This window comes from Fistularia commersonii, chromosome 7 (assembly GCF_037954325.1).
Source record: "Fistularia commersonii isolate RoL2024-O1a breed Wild chromosome 7, RoL_Fcom_v1.0, whole genome shotgun sequence".
Lineage (NCBI taxonomy): Eukaryota > Metazoa > Chordata > Actinopteri > Syngnathiformes > Fistulariidae > Fistularia > Fistularia commersonii.
In genome coordinates, this window is record NC_141290.1 from 8,538,110 (window position 1) to 8,555,745 (window position 17,636).

Here is a 17,636-nt window from a genome sequence, read left to right on the forward strand (position 1 = left end):
CGAGGACCGCAGCATTCCCGGACCCGCAGGACACGCAGCGTGGAGAACACGCACGCGCATGCACGCACGGGTTCCGGCGTGCGTGGGTTCGTGGTGGAGGAGAACCGGGTGGAGCCGGTCCTCCTCGGCGGGCATCAGAGGGGCCTCCTGGGGGAAGTGGGTGAGAGGCAGGAAGTCTCGGACCACCCAGGAGACACACACACACACGCACAGACACAGACACACCCACGCGCGCGCGCGCGCATGCACGTACACGCACCCAGGACTGGGTCCGACCGACGAGCGCAAAGACACTCCGACGTTTCCTGACGGTGATTTGTTTCTTACAATTATAACCATGTTTGAAATGAAGCTCGGGGTTGAAGTACTTTGAGTACTTCGCAATAAGTACCTCTGGAATACTTTGGAGTACTTCGAGTCCGATGTTTGGGTCATGTTTTCTCGGTTGTGACGCAACTTCCGGTGTTTTTTTTTTTTGTTGTTGTAGTTTTTGCATCTTTTCCTTGACACCTCCGTCGGCTGAGACTCTTTAAAGATAATAAAACAAGTGAAGTTTAAAAGTTTTTTTTTTTTTTTTTACAGTACTGGGTCCAGTCGTCCGTTTTTCTGCGGCTCGGCGGTGGCCGTGAGAAATCCACTCCGTTATATTTACCGTGGGGGGCCCCTTCAGGGACACGCCTGGCAGCACTGCGCAGGCGCGGGATGACCGAACCACCACCGAACTCTCCCGAACTCTCTTTTCCCACCGCGATATCGCGAGGTTTCGCTGCTCGACGCCGCGGGATCTGAGCGGACTCAGCGCCTCCCGGTCTGGACCCGGACCCGGACTCCGATCCGGACCCGGACCCGTCGGATGGACCCCAAGGGGGTCCCGGCGGATCACGCACAGGTACCAAACTGACGTCTCAAGGTCGATCTGGATCCGGAACCGGGAGCACACCGGTTCCGGTTCGGAGGGGGGGGGGGCACAATCGCACACACGCTTGCACACTCACATATACACGAAAACAAGCACACAAATACACTAACACACACACACACATACACACAAACACAGGCGGACACTAACACACTCACCAAGACACAAACACCAACCCATACATACACACATCCAAAGACACACACAGACACATAGTCACACACAGATAGACACTAACATACATGCACACACAGAAACATACAAACACACACCCGGAACACAAAGACTCTTCATGCACACATACATACATGCGCTCACACACAAACACATGCACATATGCATAAAAAGACAGAGATCGACAAACACACAGACACTAACACACTCACCAAGACACAAACATCAACACACACACACACACACACACACACACACACACACATACACACACACACACAGACAAAAAGACAGATCAGCAACCTCACAAAGACACTAACACAAACACAGACACCAAGACACAAACACCAACACACACATACAGACACACACCTTCAAAGACACATACAGACACGCATCACACACACACACCCACTGATAGACACTAACCCACATGCACACACACATATACATAAAAAGATATAGATCAACAACCTCACAGACACCAACACAAACACAGACACCAAGACACAAACACTAACACACACACCTTCAAAGACACATAGAGACACGCAATCACACACGCACCCACTGATAGACACTAACACACATGCACATACTGAAACACACACACACACACACACCTGGAACACAAAGACTCTGGACTCAATGCGCACATACATACGCTCTCACGCGCACACCCACACACACCCACACACACACACACACACACAGCAGGTTGTGTGAGCTGAGGTTGTCCATCCTGTAGGAGGAGCTGCAGCAGATCGCCGCCTGGTTAAAAGGGGAGGGTCTTGAGGCCGACGCCCCCGTAGAGGCCCGACTGCGTGCGTTGTGGGGTGCGCGTCTACATGCACGGAGCCAACTGGCCGCCGCGATGCAGGATCTGGACGGGCGGCGCTTGCGGCACGCCGCAGAGATGGCCGAGGTCTGCGGTGGCCGCCGGGGGTCGGAAAGGGCGGCGGCGTCCGGGTCATACCATTCACGTCCCGTCTGTCTGCAAGGTGCGCAGGTCCCTGGAGCAGATCCGCAGGTTCAACGAGCACCAGAAGGTCCTGGCTCAGGAGATCCAGGACGAGAACGAGCAGCTGAAGGAGCAGCTGCGGCGCCTTGTCGCCCTGCAAGGTCGGCCGTACTACCTCATCATCACGTGCATGAGTCCGAGGGAACGTACCATTTTGACCAGGGGTTGTTTACCTCCTCCACCTCTTTCCCTTTAGCAGTTTCATATGTATTGGCTAACATTGGGTTGAGGCATGCAACCACATACAATCGGTTACCATTTTTTGTGCTAAGCTAACTAGCATAGCATGTCATTAGGACAAGAGGAAGGTGTCCATCTTCTTCGCACAAATTGTTTAGTTTGGTTCAGCTTAATGGTCCCCTGGCAGAGCAATTAATTTGACCAATATTGGAGGCTGATAGTTTGGGCTATAAATGAGCGTCTGTACTTGTTTTTCCCGCATTGTGGAACCGCGTACCGACGAGGGACCCGAAGCAGCAGATGAAAGAGAAAGTTAAATCAGACTCAACACCACAAGAATAAAACATTTCACAAAAACGGGTCACACCTTGAAGCTTCTCAGTTTCCGATAAGAGTGCACGCCGGCGGGCCTCGGCACAGGCGCTCTTAATTAAAATCAATTATCATTTCCTCGGTTTTTCATAATGTTCTTTTCCTAGGCTGTTCACTCACAACAGTCTGTAAAATCATTCACCGCCCGGCCATGTTTGGCGTCCTCGTTATTAAGGAGCGACACAATCGCAGAGTCGTCCGCAAACTTGATCATTTGATCACCGATCACTCGTTTGTATATAAAATGAATAAAAAGTGAGAGGACACAACTCTCACAAGAGGACACAGAGGGAAACGGAAGACAAAAGCCTCTTGGGTCAAACACTGTTTACCCTCACCCTCTGTGGTCCATCATGTCAGTCCACTAGCCGGTGCAGAAGACCCTGGTCGGGGTTACATAGTACTCCCTCCTTTATCGTGGAGGTGACGTCCCAGAACCAGCTGCGATAAACGAAAACTCACAAGCTACCAACGGTATTTTTGACACATGGAGGAGCTGCACTTTTTCTCCGTTGGTTTGCATTGTCTTCTGCAGCTTAGCATCAGTGCTAGATACCTTAGGAGGTGCAGGGCGTTCCAGTTTTATAAGAGGGCTTGAAATAAATGAAGAACTTTTATACTTTTAATAACACTACAAATAACATTAGCACGTTGATGTAAAATGGTGAGGCCAGATGTTGAATGAGTGTTCTGTGAAGGAGATGCAGAGAATGATGCTGCACTGGCTGAGCCAATCAGAGCCCAGGATACAGAACCTCCTGCTCTGGTTGGTTGCCACTCTAGAAAATGCAAATTTTACCATAAAATAATTGAAATACATATATAAAAATACATTTTTATTGCAAAATCCTGTGGAATGGTGAAGACCCCGCCATGTTAAATTAGATAAAAAAGTTAAAAATCCACATTTCATGGCCAAACTGGACTTCCTGCCCCCCCCCCCTCCCATGTCTGTAGATGCCCAGGTCAGCGAGGTGGCGAAGATGCTGTACCAGCAGGGCCTGACGGAGCTGGTCCACAGCGGCCCCAGCGAGCAGGTAGCGTACCTCCTGGTGGAGAGGGCCTCCCTCCTGGAGACCAGGGGGGGTCCTGACGGCCGATGGGGGACCCAGGGTCAGGGCCAGGTGGGTGCAGGAACACGGTTGACTCAAATTTGGGAAGACGTTCCAGGTTCCGTCCTCGGTTGCGATGTTCTTGGATGTCAGTTAAGGGTCATTTTAACCCTGCTGTTCCACCATCTTCCTACAAGGGGACGCCGCGTGCTAGCCGGAGCCCGTGGAGGAGACTGTTTGGACTCAAGGCTCCGCAGAGCAAACCCGCCCCTCAACCTGTAGGTCTTCTTGACACTCCTTGCTGCTTTGTCTAAGTACTAACCCGTGGAGACGCTTGGAAGATTCCAGATGTTCACCTTCCACCATGTCCACCTTCACGCACGCCCTCCCCCCCCCCACGCCTGACCCCCGACCTCCTCCGGCTCAGCTGCACCCTCCTCTCTGCTCCTAACCTCCGGCACCTGCTGGAGTAGGATCTTTGCATGGCAGGAGGTTGTCCAGGTGGAAGGCCCCGTCTCCTCTCTGCATGACTTCCCTAAACCCTGTCAGTTCCACACCGGCGTACCGCGAAGGGATGTGACGGGTTCTTGTATTCTGGCTTCTCCAGGCGGAGGCCGCCGTGAGGGACCAGTCTGGTCTGGAGAAGGACCTGGAGGAAGGGTCCCGCAGGCTCGCCCTGGCCCACGGAGAGATCCGACGCCTCAGAGAGCAGCTGGAGTCAGCTCACCTGACCCAGAAGACCTACGGTAGCCAGCGGGGGCGGGGTCTCTGGGGGGGGGCCAATCACAGGAGAGAGAGGAGAGAGAGGCGGGGCTTAACAGACGGCTCAGCTGTCAATCATCCTACAGTTCACCTTCTCAGGAACACCAATGTAGTCTTCGAAGAACCTGGGCAAAGAAAACCCCGGAACCTTCTTGTGATCAGGCAGGAGTGTGTGTGTGTGTGTGTGTGTGTGTGTGTGTGTGTGTGTGTGTGTGTTCGTGTGTGTGCTCTCAGGCCCGTGACATTCTCAGTCCAGATGAATCCTCCTCCTCTGCTGATTGGAGGTATAGGACCAGCAGAAGAAGAAGGAGAACCGAAACCCACTGCCATCCCAAAATAACCGCACTTCTCCATCCAATCGACAGATGTTCTCCAGGTTATGAGTCATATCTGTTGTTGTGGAGACGAGATCTGAGGTCACTGTGGTGCAATGTGGGAGTCCTGTGGTTGAGAGGGTGACGCAAAAGCCATGGAGTGGTCTCCTACTGTCCTCCAGATGTTTGTACCTTCTCAGTCAGCAGAAAGCCCAGGTTCTCCAGAGAGCCGCAGAGCCCTGGGGTCTTCACGGGTTCTGGAATGAAGGCGGAGCTCTAGGCGAGAAGCTGACCACTGTCTCCTGCCTGCCTTGCAGAGCCTGAGCTGCAGGAGGCCCACCAGGAGGTTGAGAAGCTCCAATGGGAGGTGGAACAACTCAAGACATACGGTAGGAAGGTGGCCTTCTCAGGTCTTCTCCCCGGAGGTCCTTTGGAAGCCGGTGAGGTTCTGACCCGACTTTGCGTCCAAGAAACGGCGGAGCTGAGGAAGGCCGAGATCTTGAACCACAGTCTGGAGCTGGAGCTCAGAGCCCTAAGGAGCCGGCTTCCGGCCCGAGAGGCCCGGAGAAGCTCTCCACAGCGGACGGTGGGATTCGTGCAAACTTCTCCAGGCTTGGTTTTACAAATGTTCAGGTGCTGCACCTGGCTCCTCCTCACTCATCCAACTGGTCTCCTGCCTCCAGGTTATCTCTACAGAAGAGGTTCAGGGTGACTGCATTGAAGAAGAAGAAGAAGGAGGAGGAGGAGGAGAAGGAGGTGACGATGAAGATGGGCAGAACAGGCTGTTGACCTTCAGGGTTGTTACCCCAGCCGACCAGGATGAGGAGTAAGATCTCCTTCTCCGGACATGTTCCTCGCCTGCAGATCTCGGTGGTCAAAGCAGCTTGTGAAGGTTCTCCCGTCTCTGCGTTTCCAGGGAGGGAGATCCAAATGTGTCTGAGGTCCGAAGGCAGATGCCTCCAGACCAGGTTTCCACCGAGGAGAAGCAGACCCAAACCGGGCTGCGGAAGGAGGACACCAGGCCACAGGTTTGTCTGGTCACAGGTTCCAAGGTACTCCTGGTGCTCCGGTTCTCGGGGCATCGGTTCCTGCAGCTGCTGATGTTCTCCCTACAGGAGTGTCTCCAGGATGCGGCGAGGGGCCTGCTGGACGCCCGAGCCCAGTGTGAGGAGCTGCAGGAGGAGATCTGTGAGACCCTCAAACGCCTGGACAAAGAGCGGAGGTGCATTTACCTGAGACGATAGAGACAGACAATACCCTGATCCAGAGATGTTAGATTCATCTGGAGAAGTTAGCTCGATGTAGACAAACTAGCCTGATCCTGAGAAATGAGCTTGATCAAAAGATGTAGATAGATTAGCCCAATCAAGAGAAGTTAGCGTGATCCAGAGGAGTTAGCTTGATGAAGATAAACTAGCCTGATTCTGAAAAGGTATCTTGAGCTAGAAAAGTTAGCCTGATGTTGCCAACTTAGCCTGATCCAAAGAAGTTAGCCTGATGTAGATGTTTAAGCCCGATCTGGAGAAGTTCTTCTGAAGTCCAGCAGGTTCTCTGATGCCGTCCCAAAGCGTCAGGTGGATTCCGCCTGACTCTTCCCCCTCCGTCCTCCACAGTAGGTTCCACCAGAAGAAGCAGAGGCAGCGGGCGCAGCTGAGCCGGGCGTGGACCAGGTTCGACGCTGAGACGAGGCGGCGAGACGAGAAGATCCGGCAGCTGGAGCGGGAGCTGTCCCTCTGCTGCCACTCACTGGCCAAGGTGACGCTTGCAGATCATCTGTAGAAGAAGAAGTCTCATTTTCTCCTCCTCCAGTGTTCCTCGGTGGAGCTGAAAATCTGTGCTCTGCAGGAGAAGGAGCTAGTCGCCGTGGTAACGCTGGAGAACGAGAAGCTCCTGGTCGAGAGGAGGAGGTTACTCCGGCGGCTCTGCGAGGAAGAGAGCTGCGCCCAAAACCTGGATCTGGGTGGTTCCTCGTCCAGATGCAGGTCCTGAGGATCAGCAGATCTTCTGCCCGCTTTGCTGTTTGTTTTGACGGATGTTTATTTTTTTCTATTTATTTCGGAAAATAAAGAAATAAAGTTTGGTTTCATGTCGTGTCCCTCAGTTCAGGGTCTTCATCTTCTCGTGAGAGCAGGAAGTGCAGAACAACTTAGCACGGGTTTGACCTTCACACTCCACAAGTGATGGTTCTGACTCGTTCATGGAAGTGCCCTCAGAGATGTTAAAGCATGGGAGCCCTCTGGGAGGAACCCTCAGATGGTTCTCCGTGGTCAACAGCACTGAGGCGGGCTCAGGAGATCCATGTTCAGGAGGTCTGAGGTGGGCCTGGAGAGCTCCAGAAGGTCGCTGGGCCCACATCATCACAACATGGAGACTCCACACCTCTGTTTCCAATAACCCCCAACCAAGCAGGTTCTGCTGCGGTTCTCCTGTGGTCTGGCACCTTCAGCTTCTCGCTCTGGACCACCGGGTGGCGTCAGAGACGGCCCGGCTGCCTTCGCCTGATTGGCCGATGGGTCAACGGCGTGCGCGTTCTGCTGGAGAAGAAGCGTCCGTCTCCCCAGTGCAATGATAGGAATTATTCTTTATTATAAAAGATGTAGACAGTTAGTTTCTGTACAGGTTGCCGTGGCGACCGTCGCCGTGGAGCCGTCGCTAAGTTAAGGCTTAAAACGCTTATAAAACCACAACGTTAATCAAAACATTAATACTCGAGAGGAAGTTGGGCGCCACGCCTGCCAGAAACCCACCGAACCGCTTCCCGTTCCCTCTCCTATCGCCACTTCCTGTTTCGTATGCTGCGCGCCGACGCCGAGCCGGGGCTCCGCCTCCAACCAGCCGGAACGCCGCGGGGAGGAGACGTTAAGGCGATAATTCTGGGTAAGTATATACAAAAAACAAAAGCCGCCTGGCCTGTGGAGAAGACGTCCGAGCCGGGCAACATGCGGAGGGGAGGGGGTTGTCTGTCCGTTCCCTCGCCGCCGGAGGCCAACCAATCAGCAAACGGCACACACTGACGCGACACGTGTCACATTTAGTAAATTACACAGCAGTGGCGCCCGGGTCGCCGACGGAAGACTGCTTCTGAATGGAGTGTGTCCGGATCCCCTGGGAAAGGGAGCCACATAGAAAAAGAGTCAAAGTGAGCCGCTACGACACAAACATTTAAAAAGACTCGCCGCCATCCTCCAGGCCCCGCCCCCTCGCACGTAGCTGCCTGTGGCTGCACCCCCCCCACGAAGTGACGCGCAAAAAAATATTATCATTTTTTTTTCTTTTATAAAGGGGGGGGGGGGGGCTCCCGGGCCTGAAAGTGCTGCTGAGTCTTTGGACGTCAAGGTGGACGACCTCCACCTGGACGGCGAGAAGAAGGTGAGAAACGGGTTTGAAAGAGCGAATCTTCATTCGACGCCACCCCTCCTTTTTTTTTTTTTTTTTTTTTTTTTTTTTTAACCCCTTTCCTCGGGGGGGTCCGAGTCCATCGGGGGGTCAGGGGTCGCAGCTTAGATGAGGGAGATGCGTATGGGGATGGCGGGGGACTGAGTCCTGTGCTGGGGGGAGTGGTGGGACATCAGGGTGTGTTTGGACATGTGCTTCATCAGGTAGGTCTCCTGGGAGGCAAAGAGACGGGTGTCAGAGGAGCGGCGGCGGCTCGGAAAAGTGCACGGCGGCGACCACTCACGGAGGTGTAAGCCCGGCCGCACATGTTGCAGCAGTAGGCCTTGGCATTCTTGATGGCGTGCGCCGAGTGGTGGATCTGCAGGGAGGCGGAGTCTGAGTAGGCACGGTAGCAGTTGGAACACTTGAAGGGCTTGTCCTTGTTGTGCTGCCTCTGGTGAGACTGGGGGCAGGAAATGAGGGGGAAGGGAGGGTCACCGCATCTCCCACATGTACCAACACACACACACACACACACACACACACAGATACGGAGACTAACCTGCAGGTTGGATAACTGGGTGAAGGCTTTCTCACAACCTGGGTGGGCACACTTGTACGGCCGGTCGCCTGTGTGGATTCTGAAAGGGGAAGAGCAGAGAGTGTGTTTTTTTAGAATGCCGCGCAGTCGCCTCCCACGCCGTGCAGCCGACAGACGGTTTGCAGCCAATTTGGAGAGCGAGCGGGCGACTTGAAGCCAACTTCGGACCGCCTGCAGCCAACTGTGCCGGAGGATTCGGACTACCCGGGCCTACCCGACCCGGCCCCTTCAAAGTGCACCGAACCCGTCTGCGTCTGCGTGGACCGACCTGGTGTGCTGCTGTAGGTGGGACAGCTGGCGGAAACACTTCTCGCAGTAGGAGCAGCGGTAGGGTTTGACGCCCAGGTGGATGCGGAGGTGCTGGGCCAGGTAGGACGGGTTGGTGAAGGACTTGGTGCAGTGAGGACACTTGTGGGCCTTTGCCTCCGTGTGGGTCTTGGAGTGGATCTGCATGTCGGACTTGGAGAAGAAGGTCAGCGGGCAGACTTTGCACCTGGATCGGAACGGCAGGGATGAGACGGACGCACGGGGTTTACTAGAACAGCACTAGTTTTCACGTAGCCTGCGCGTCCATCATAACGATCATATCATTATAAGAAAAAGAATATTTCATCTCGGCCTGGAGACGGGTGGAGTAAAAGGAGCTGTGAAATCAGTGCGTTTCCTACCGGTAGGTCTTGCCCTCCTTGACAGTGATGGTGACGCAGGAGGGGTCGTTGCCCGAGGCCAGGATGGGGTACGGCACCACGAGCAGGGAGGACCCGTTCTCCGCCTTGATCTTCTTGCGGCCCCTCTCGTCCCGGGGCGGCGGGCCGAGGAGGCTCACCAGGCCGCCGGGGTTCTTCCCGGGCTCAAAGCCGTGGCCGCCGGCTAGCCCTGAGAGGAGGTGGGGGGCCGGGGCGCCGCCCAGCCGCGCGTGGCTGCTGGACGCCGGCGTGGTCGGGGTGATGATCTCCGACGTGCTGAGGTTGCCCGTTCTGGACGCCAGCGCAACACCTGGTCGGGGGAAAAACACGGGAAGTAGAATCTGGAGCTTCCGTAGTCGTACGTTTCACAAATGGGTGTGGACGGCCATGTTTGTAGTCCACATGCATCTCGGAGGCCACGTTTGTAGTCCTACACCACAGAAGTGAGCCTGTTTGTTGGGCACTAATTAAGTCAGGAGAAACAAAGAAGTCAAACAAGGGGAGCCTGGTTGTTACTGAGGTAGTGTTTCCCACTGTTCTCATCGTCTTCATCCGTCCCCACACACACACACACACACTCGTGGTGGAGAGGCGTGCCTACCTGAAACGTGGTTGCTCCTGGGCGGGTGGTCTATGAGCTGACGCAGATGCCAGTCCTCCCAAAACCCTCGGGCCTTTATTGCCGCTTTGTCGTCCAGGTTCAGGTTCACGTCCCCGAGGACACGACCTGAGGAGACCACCAGGAGGATCACCGTCCTTCCTCTGCACCCTGATGAAGAGCCCGGTACTCCGAACCCACACTCAGATGATCTAGTCATTTTTTTGATTCAATCGGATTCAGGGACGTGAGAAGACCGGAGCCAATCCCAGCGGTGATTGGGCTAAGGGGCGGGGCTTAACCTGGATGTCAGCTGTCAATCATCCCCTCACTCACACCTAGGGACAATTTAGAGTCCTCAATGAACCCGCTGACCGAGAGGACGACGGTGAACCCGGAGAGGAATTGGAAAACGTGGGGACAGAAAGCAGAGATAACGGGAGCGGGAACCTCCGGTGACCTCTGACCTACCTGTGACGGAGCTGGAGGCGGGGCGCGCGTGCAGAGCGATGTCGGGCTGGGATGGGCTGTGGTTGTGGAGAACGGGCATCTGGTGGCCTTTGGACATCCCGTGCTGGCCGCCGTCTGCCTGGCTGGAGTGGGGCAGCAGAGGCTGCTGGGACGGGACGGAGGCGGCGGGCAGGTTCGGCGCCCTGATCTTCTCCGCCATCAGCTGCTCCTTGATTTTAATGATAGAGAGTAGGTGATTAATTAAGGAAAGCGCCATCGCGTCGACCGCACTAATGGCTGAACTGTGAAACCGAACCTCTCAGAGAGAAATCTGACTACTTAGATGATTGATTCATTACAAATGTCCCGATGTCGTGGAAACCACGGCAATGGGCGGCCCTCGGGTTTGAGTCCCAGTCACTGTTTCCAGATGTTCTCAGACTGCATCTTTAACACTGCAAGACTCTGTGTGTGTGTGTGTGTGTGTGTGTGTGTGTGCTGAGGGGTTCCACTCACCTGGCTGGGCATGGCGGGAGGCGGGGGCCAGAAATAGGGGTTGTTGAAACGAGGTTCCGCCATCCTGAAAGAAGAAGACAGCGGCAATGACGCCGGCGGCTTGAAGAGGCTGCTTTACGATAAGACGGGAAACCTGTCTCACTTCCTGTTGTTTGCGTTTCAACGTTTTTGGCGGCGGCGCATGGAGACTTTGGAGGTGACTCCAGGGGTCGCCTGACCTTTGACCCTTGTATTGCGGTCTCTCTCTCCCTCTCATGAACACAAACACACACACAGACTCGTCGCCATCTTTTGTTTCCGCGGCCGTCTCTGGCCCGGCGTGCGGTCGACCGCTCCGGGTCCAGCCGGTCTTGGATCCGTCCCGGAGCCTGCGAGGATCTTTTCCACGTCACACGGAACCCGAGCAGGAGCATTTTCAACGCCATAATTGACGGGAGGGGGGGGGTTCTTTCCTCGCCTGCGTGCTTTGGCTCGCGCCGTCATTCCAGAGTCTGTTTGGTTTAGCGCAGGCAGAACGCAGCCCTCCGTCACCGGCCAAGAGAAACAAACCCGATCGGGGAGCCGGCACTCCGTACACCCCCAGAAATATTTCTCTAATGATGCCAGCCGGCCCCCCCTCCCCCCTCAGGGGACGTCTTTGTGTCCCGCGGAGAAAAGAAAACACAAATGAGGGGGGGAAAAACAAAAAACAGGAAAGCCGCGGCGCCGCATGGAGAGCAGAGGCGGCGGGATTCAACCCGAAACCGGCTTCATCTTCACCACCTCCACAACACCTGGAGCCTTGTCAGCTGATCCAGGACTCCTTGATGTTCTACGTGCGCTTCCCTTCTCCACCCATTTACAGTCGTAATATTAGCAGTGATAGTATTCGCAGAAGTACTTCTGGGTTGGTGGTTCCACTCCTGCAGGAGGTGAGAACCTGATCCAGGTTTGTTTTCAAACCTGATGGGAGATCAATACCACCGCTCTCCGGATCCATAGCTCTCCTGATGAATCTCCCTCTCGCACACAAACACTCGCTGTTTTCAATTAATTCGCCCCCCCCCCTCCACTTCCGGTCTCCTACCTGGTTACGTCACGCATCGCGCGCGTCTGCGCGGCGGTTTCCGGCCGCGCGCAGGTTACGGAGGTTACGTCGGGCGGTGACGTCACGCTGCTCTCACAAACACATCATCATCTCCGTCGTAGTCGTCGTCGTCGTCGTCGTCCTCGTCGCGCCTGACGTGCACGTACGCGCACGTTGTCGGAACACGAAAGCCCTCCCGTGGAAAATGAGCAAAGCGTGCAAAACGCAGCGGGCCGGGGGTTCTAGACCCGAACCCGAACCCGGATCCGGACCTCCTTCCGGAACGTCCTGCTTGGAGGCGCCGCCCCCCTCAGACGCGTTACAAAAAAAAAAAAAAAATCAGACAAAAGGAAAACAAAAATGGCAGCCCGTCTTATTTTTATAAGCTCCGGGCGCCATATTCCGCCGAGCCGCCGGTTCGGTGGAGGAGGAGCGGGGGAGCGGGGGGAGCTCCGGTGCGTGGACGCGCACGGATGATTGTTTACTTTGATTTGCAGGTTTGAATAGCCCGGCTGGAACGGGAGGGGGAGGGGGAGGGGGGCACGCGGACGCGCACACGCACACTGACACCTCCTCCAACCATCACGCCTCGGGGCCGTCGACGGGCACGCGGACGCGCACCGGAAGCTTTTATCTGCACGACGGGGGGAGAAAAAAAAAGAGGAGGAGGAGGAGGGAGGGAAAAACCCGCATCGTCTCGCCGCAACTTTTGCAGGACTTCCGTGCGCGCGGGGCGGGTGCGCGCGCGGCCGCCGAGCACAAAGACGGCGCGTCGACGTACCTGTCGCGGTGCGGGGCGGCGCGGGGCTGCTGCTCGGGCTCCGCCGCTCCGTGGCTCCCGGGCGGACTGCTCGCCTTCCGGGTCGCCTGCCGTTCACTTCTGGGTGCTGCAGCTCCGCCGGGGCTCCTTTCCGGTGCTCTTTCCGGTCCTCCCGTTAACCCGCTCTCCGCGGTCTAAATTTAACCCCGCGCGCTGCTCCCCCGCGCCACGCACGCGCCGAAGCCTCGCGCATCGTCGGCGGCTGGACGCGTCTTCTGCGGCGCGACCTTCTGCTCACGTGTCGCGCTGCGCGGCGGCGTCACGCAAACACGAGGGAGGAGGGGGGGGGGGCGCGCGCGCTTGCGGGGCGGGGGGGTCTCGCGCTCGAGCGCGCGCACGGTAGCCCCCCCCCCTCCCCCCCCGCCGGTGGCGTCCCGGTGAGCGGCGGGAGGGAGATGGCGGAGCCGTCAATCAAACGAGGTTCCTCCTCCTCCTGAACCTCCGAGTTCCAGGAGAAGGTGAAGGAGGTCCTGAACGAGCGGTTCGTTCAACTAATTCCCCTTTAAAATACACTTTGTCTATATGTATTTTTTTTATATTTTTCAGCTAAAATTTAGCTAGAAAGCTAAAAAAGCTAATCATTTACAAACTAAAATAAAAAAAACGTGAACGTCAAGGAGAAATTTGTGACAGCAAGAAATACATCTACCGTAATTTCCGGACTATTGAGCGCACCTCAATATAAGCCGCACCGGCTAGCCGATCGCTATCTCGGTCTTCCGCCTGCGCACTAAAACCGTCAAAGTCGTCTTCTTCGGTGTCGAAGTTGAACGGACTCAGAATTTCCCGGTCATTTCATCGGTCCGATGTGACGAGGATAAACCTTTTAGCGGCGTGAAGCTCGTTAGCGTCCCCCACCCAAAAAAGTCCATATATTAGATGTATCGTCGTTTACGTGAAAAAAGTCGCGGCTTATCGTCCGGAAATTACGGTATATACAGGACCGTCACAGAAAATTAGAATATTGGGATAAAGTTCTTTATCTTCTGTAATGCAATTAAAAAAAGAGAAATTACTTTTTCATGATATTCTAATATTTTGAGATAGGATTTTTGAGTTTTCTTAAGATGTAATCGGCAATATTAAAATAATAAAAGGCTTGCAATATTTCAGTCCATGCATGTCCATGTACGACATTTTTGTTTTTGTATTTGCATTATAGAAGATAAAGAACTTTATCACAGTATTCTAATTTTCCGAGACAGTCCTGTATATTTAGTATAAAATCTGAACCTGCGTCCGCATTCCTGCCTCCTGATTGGTTGATTCCCAGCTCCCTCCTCTGCACCGGGTCATGTGACCAGTACACCTTTTCAACCTGCATCACCGTCCATCCAGACCCGCCTGCTGATGAAGAGCGTGCACGTGACAGTCATCTGGCTCAGCAAGGCCTCACCTCGTCCGAGACCCGATGTAGACCGGGACCTGCACCTGGCTGCGTTCCGCTGGTCAGACAATCAGGGCTGGATGTGATTTAGATGCTCCAAAACATCACTACAAGGTTCCTCCTGGATTCTCAAAATAAAAGCATGTTATTGATCTTCAGTGTTCATCCTGACCCTCATGACGGAAGCCACCTGGGAGGCCTAGAACCTGCCTTCAAGAACCATTGGTGGACTGGGTGGGTCCAGCTAGTTAGCTAAAGCAGTCAAACAGGATATTATGTAAATGTCCATGCAGACATTAATAGAAGATCCTCAAGGTTCCATCAGCTGCAGGAAGTAATCCTCTGGTGGATCTGCTTGTTTGGATTATGGATTTAAATGACCCCCCCCTCCCCCGAAGGATACAGCTTTGTATCTCAGCCGTTGTCAGGTCCAGCTCACCTGCGCGCACACACACACACACACACCCTGATCGCCGTTCCAGTCGGACCGGTCCCCCCCCCCCAGACAAACAGAACCACGCCCTCCCAGGCTGGGCCTCCACCGGGCCAGGTGCAGGCAGGGCAATTGCTGGAGGGAGAGGGCGGGGTGAAAGGGTGCTATTACCCCCCCTCCTCCTCCCGTGGGTGGGGCAAAGGGGGAGGTGAAGCATAGCAACTGCTGCGACTCACAAGAAGAAGAGAGTTCCTGCTGTGGAGAAGGTTCCTGCTCTGTCTTCTGGACACATAGTCCTGCCTTGGATTTGCATTTGTTTTGCCTCCAAATGACAGGCCCTCAGCCCCCCCCGCCCGCCCGCCCGTGCAGCGCAAACAGCCGTCCGGTCCAGGGTCCACCCTCGGCGTCCTCCTGAGCCGTGGCGGTTGTTGTCAGCGGAGGCTGGGATTCCTCAGCTCCTCCACCTCCGCCCGCCCTGGGGTGGAGCTGGAACCAGTTCTCCGATGCGCCTCGGCCATGGAGGACGTCACGGACAGAGCGGCGGCGCTGTGCTGGTGCAAATTGCTCGCCAGCCTGCTCTTCCTGCCGTGGTTGACCTCCTCCCGCAGCCCCATCGCCTTCTGCTGCTGCTGCCTCCTCATCTTCACCGACCTCCTCTTCGCAGGTGAGGACCGCCTCGCCGATCCCCGGGATCCTTCTCGGTTCAGATTTCCCGAAACGGAGACGAACTCGGTTGAACTTCCTCGACTCTTCCTCCTTACCGGTCCTTCTCTGGTAAGCCGGAGGAGCACCTCTGCGTGGCCTTCCTCCTCCTGCCGCTCACTGCGTTTCCTCCCCTGCAGTGTTCCTGAGCTTCCTGTGGGTGTTGGAGTCGTTGCAGTGGGCCCTGGCGCCCTTGTGCGACGCCCTCAGCCTCCGCTTCCTCCTCTTCCTTGGCAACACCTACGGCACCGTGCTGCTCCTCGTCACGCCTCTGATCGCCGCCGAGAGTCTGACGGGGCCGGCGTGGGACGGCCGGCGGGCTGAAGGCGAGCAGGCGCCGGCGGCGGGCGTGGGCTGCCTCTGCTGCCTGTCAGTGTGGGCGGTGGCGGCGCTCGGCGTCGGGAAGCGGACGTGGCCGGAGGAGATGAGGGCCGTTTCCTGCTTGCAGGCCGGCGGCTCGCTGCTCCGCTGTTTGCCGGACCTGCTGAGCCCGATGCCCTGCGGCCTGAACCCCTGCTGGGTGCTGGCCTTCCTCGTCCTCCTCCTCGTCCTCCTCCTGCTGACCTCCGGCTTAGGCCTGAACAGGGACGCCGCTGACGTCACTGTGGCGGCGCCGCCTGTTGACCCTGGGACAACAGACGGCAGCTGTGCCGTTCACACCGATGGTTCTCAGAGCGGCGTTCAAGCGTGTCGCCACGGAGACGCCGCCCCGCTTGCGGAGCAGGTGGCGCCGACGGCGAGGCGAGGGACGCCGGATATGTTGGTCAGCGATCCAGAGGCGCAGCGGCGGGGCTTCCCCCGCCCCGGCCTCAAAGCGTTGATGGGATGTCTGGCTCTGGTCTCCGTCCTGGTGCTGCCCTTCTACCTGAGCGTGAATGTCGTCCTGCTCAGGACGGTGGAGACTCTGCTGGAGCTGCTCCTCAGGGCCTTGCGCCCGCCCGCGGCCGACGCCCAGGCCCCCTGCGGCGCCACGCTCGTGTGACCCGGCCCGGACGGACTCCGATTGGATCGCAGCTTGGAACAGGGATGGCGCCCGCTCGTGTGCAGGAATGTTCTGAGGAGGCCGTCCCACCAGGTCAGGGCCTGCTGGGAGCTGCCTGGAGACCTCATGGCTGAAGAAGCGGCTTGTAAAAGTGACTGAGGGGCTTTAAATGAGAGGCCCACCCAGGAATATCATCGCTCCCTTGGAGGAACTAGACCGGAGAAGCTTGACGTGGGAACCGAGACGCCCCAAACCCACCGTGAGATAATGATCAACACTGCTGTAATTTATGAGGAACGTGTTGTTCTGGTGGGGGTTAATGCACTTTAACGATGAATTGTTTTGTACAGGTTAAGTCTGATGATCCTGATAATAAATTATGAGCAGGAATCTGAACTCTGGTGACCTCTCCCTTGAGCCTGCTCCTCCAGGTCCTCACCACGTCCTGCCGTGACTTGGGAATATCAACACACATCTGAAGGCACCTGGTCCATCAGAGATGGATCGAACCTCTGGTCCAGCTCTAGATGTTAAGAGGCCGGGATCCCGGATCTACCCGATTCATCCAATTCCTCCTGATCCTTCAAGTGAAGCTCACACCCCTCCCCAAAGGAGTACAAAGTACCTCCACCTGGACCAGTAGCAACTTGTATTAATCCCTGGGAGAAGTCTTCTGCAGGCAGGAGGGGCAAGTTTTCTTTGGCTTATACTTCTTCTTTTGACATTTGTTGGATGTTCTGCCTCACGGGGAGGTTCCAGGTTCTGATCTGGCAGCGGATCGGGTTCTCCTGCCGGGGCTCTCGGTCTTCATCCCACAGCCCAAAAACGGCAATCAGAGTCAAAGAGTAACCGCTATTTGATTGACGGCTGACTTGTCCAGGTGAAGCCCTGCCCCTCAGCACAGCGTGAGCTGTGATTGGCTCCCCCACCACCAGCACTGTGGTTTAGGAGGGTGAGTGTTTCAGGAGAAGAGGCGTCAGGACATGTCCACGTCCGAACACTGAGATGCTGCAGGGCCGATGAGCAGCTGTGGAGGCGGTGGATCACTAGGGGGCGCTGTGGGGCAGCACCACCTCCCACCGACGCCGCATCCAGGAAGACATAGAGATGGAAAGAGGGGGGGAAAAAAACCCAAACAAAATAAGAATTAAATCTAGGCTCTTTCCTTTTGGCTCAGTGGAGATACTCAGACTCCTGACGTGGAACCTTGAAAGAAAGTTCCGCAT

The 17,636-nt window shown here is 55.9% G+C and overlaps 3 protein-coding genes across 9 annotated transcripts; 2 read left to right on the forward strand and 1 right to left on the reverse strand.

The window, feature by feature from the left end:
- The first annotated feature begins 2 nt into the window (after positions 1 to 2).
- On the forward strand, positions 3 to 6,836 carry LOC147232639 (uncharacterized). Of its 6 annotated transcripts, XM_086149592.1 has the most exons (14): positions 7 to 311; positions 583 to 889; positions 1,842 to 2,018; positions 2,095 to 2,215; positions 3,624 to 3,790; positions 3,916 to 3,996; positions 4,326 to 4,464; positions 5,112 to 5,183; positions 5,265 to 5,380; positions 5,478 to 5,620; positions 5,711 to 5,822; positions 5,910 to 6,016; positions 6,408 to 6,549; positions 6,640 to 6,836. In XM_086149592.1, exons 2-14 carry the CDS (start codon positions 854 to 856, stop codon positions 6,781 to 6,783), a joined length of 1,557 nt encoding a protein of 518 aa, XP_086005718.1. In that variant the 5' UTR covers positions 7 to 311; positions 583 to 853; the 3' UTR covers positions 6,784 to 6,836. The 6 variants fall into 6 exon arrangements, with proteins under 6 accessions (XP_086005717.1, XP_086005718.1, XP_086005716.1 ...); XM_086149591.1 differs by having other exon boundaries at positions 3 to 311; positions 5,112 to 5,380; positions 6,411 to 6,549; XM_086149590.1 differs by having other exon boundaries at positions 5,112 to 5,380.
- A 522-nt stretch (positions 6,837 to 7,358) lies between these two features.
- Positions 7,359 to 13,184, reverse strand: znf362a (zinc finger protein 362a). 2 transcript variants are annotated; one of them, XM_086149603.1, is made up of 9 exons: positions 12,868 to 13,184; positions 11,021 to 11,084; positions 10,526 to 10,733; positions 10,058 to 10,183; positions 9,439 to 9,766; positions 9,039 to 9,263; positions 8,732 to 8,810; positions 8,474 to 8,632; positions 7,359 to 8,402 (listed from the first exon to the last, which is right to left on the reverse strand). In XM_086149603.1, exons 2-9 carry the CDS (start codon positions 11,081 to 11,083, stop codon positions 8,295 to 8,297), a joined length of 1,296 nt encoding a protein of 431 aa, XP_086005729.1. In that variant the 5' UTR covers position 11,084; positions 12,868 to 13,184; the 3' UTR covers positions 7,359 to 8,294. The 2 variants fall into 2 exon arrangements, with proteins under 2 accessions (XP_086005729.1, XP_086005728.1); XM_086149602.1 differs by lacking the exon at positions 12,868 to 13,184 and adding an exon at positions 12,087 to 12,449.
- A 1,969-nt stretch (positions 13,185 to 15,153) lies between these two features.
- LOC147232641 (uncharacterized) lies at positions 15,154 to 16,748 on the forward strand. Its single transcript, XM_086148818.1, has 2 exons — positions 15,154 to 15,390; positions 15,569 to 16,748. The coding sequence occupies exons 1-2, from the start codon at positions 15,243 to 15,245 to the stop codon at positions 16,408 to 16,410; spliced, it is 990 nt and encodes a 329-aa protein (XP_086004944.1). The 5' UTR covers positions 15,154 to 15,242; the 3' UTR covers positions 16,411 to 16,748.
- Positions 16,749 to 17,636: the final 888 nt, after the last annotated feature.

Excerpts from the sequence above, each read along its gene's own strand:
- znf362a (XM_086149602.1), bottom strand. Across the intron at positions 9,767-10,057 it reads CAGGAGCAACCACGTTTCAG|GTGTTGCGCTGGCGTCCAGA; the intron begins GTAGGCACGCCT and ends TCCCCCGACCAG. Across the intron at positions 8,811-9,038 it reads CACCTACAGCAGCACACCAG|AATCCACACAGGCGACCGGC; the intron begins GTCGGTCCACGC and ends TTCCCCTTTCAG.
- LOC147232639 (XM_086149590.1), top strand. The coding sequence starts at position 854 with ATGGACCCCAAGGGGGTCCCGGCGGATCACGCACAG. Across the intron at positions 5,823-5,909 it reads AGGAGGACACCAGGCCACAG|GAGTGTCTCCAGGATGCGGC; the intron begins GTTTGTCTGGTC and ends TTCTCCCTACAG. Across the intron at positions 6,550-6,639 it reads GCTGCCACTCACTGGCCAAG|GAGAAGGAGCTAGTCGCCGT; the intron begins GTGACGCTTGCA and ends TGTGCTCTGCAG.
- LOC147232641 (XM_086148818.1), top strand. The coding sequence starts at position 15,243 with ATGGAGGACGTCACGGACAGAGCGGCGGCGCTGTGCTGGTGCAAATTG. Across the intron at positions 15,391-15,568 it reads CACCGACCTCCTCTTCGCAG|TGTTCCTGAGCTTCCTGTGG; the intron begins GTGAGGACCGCC and ends CCTCCCCTGCAG.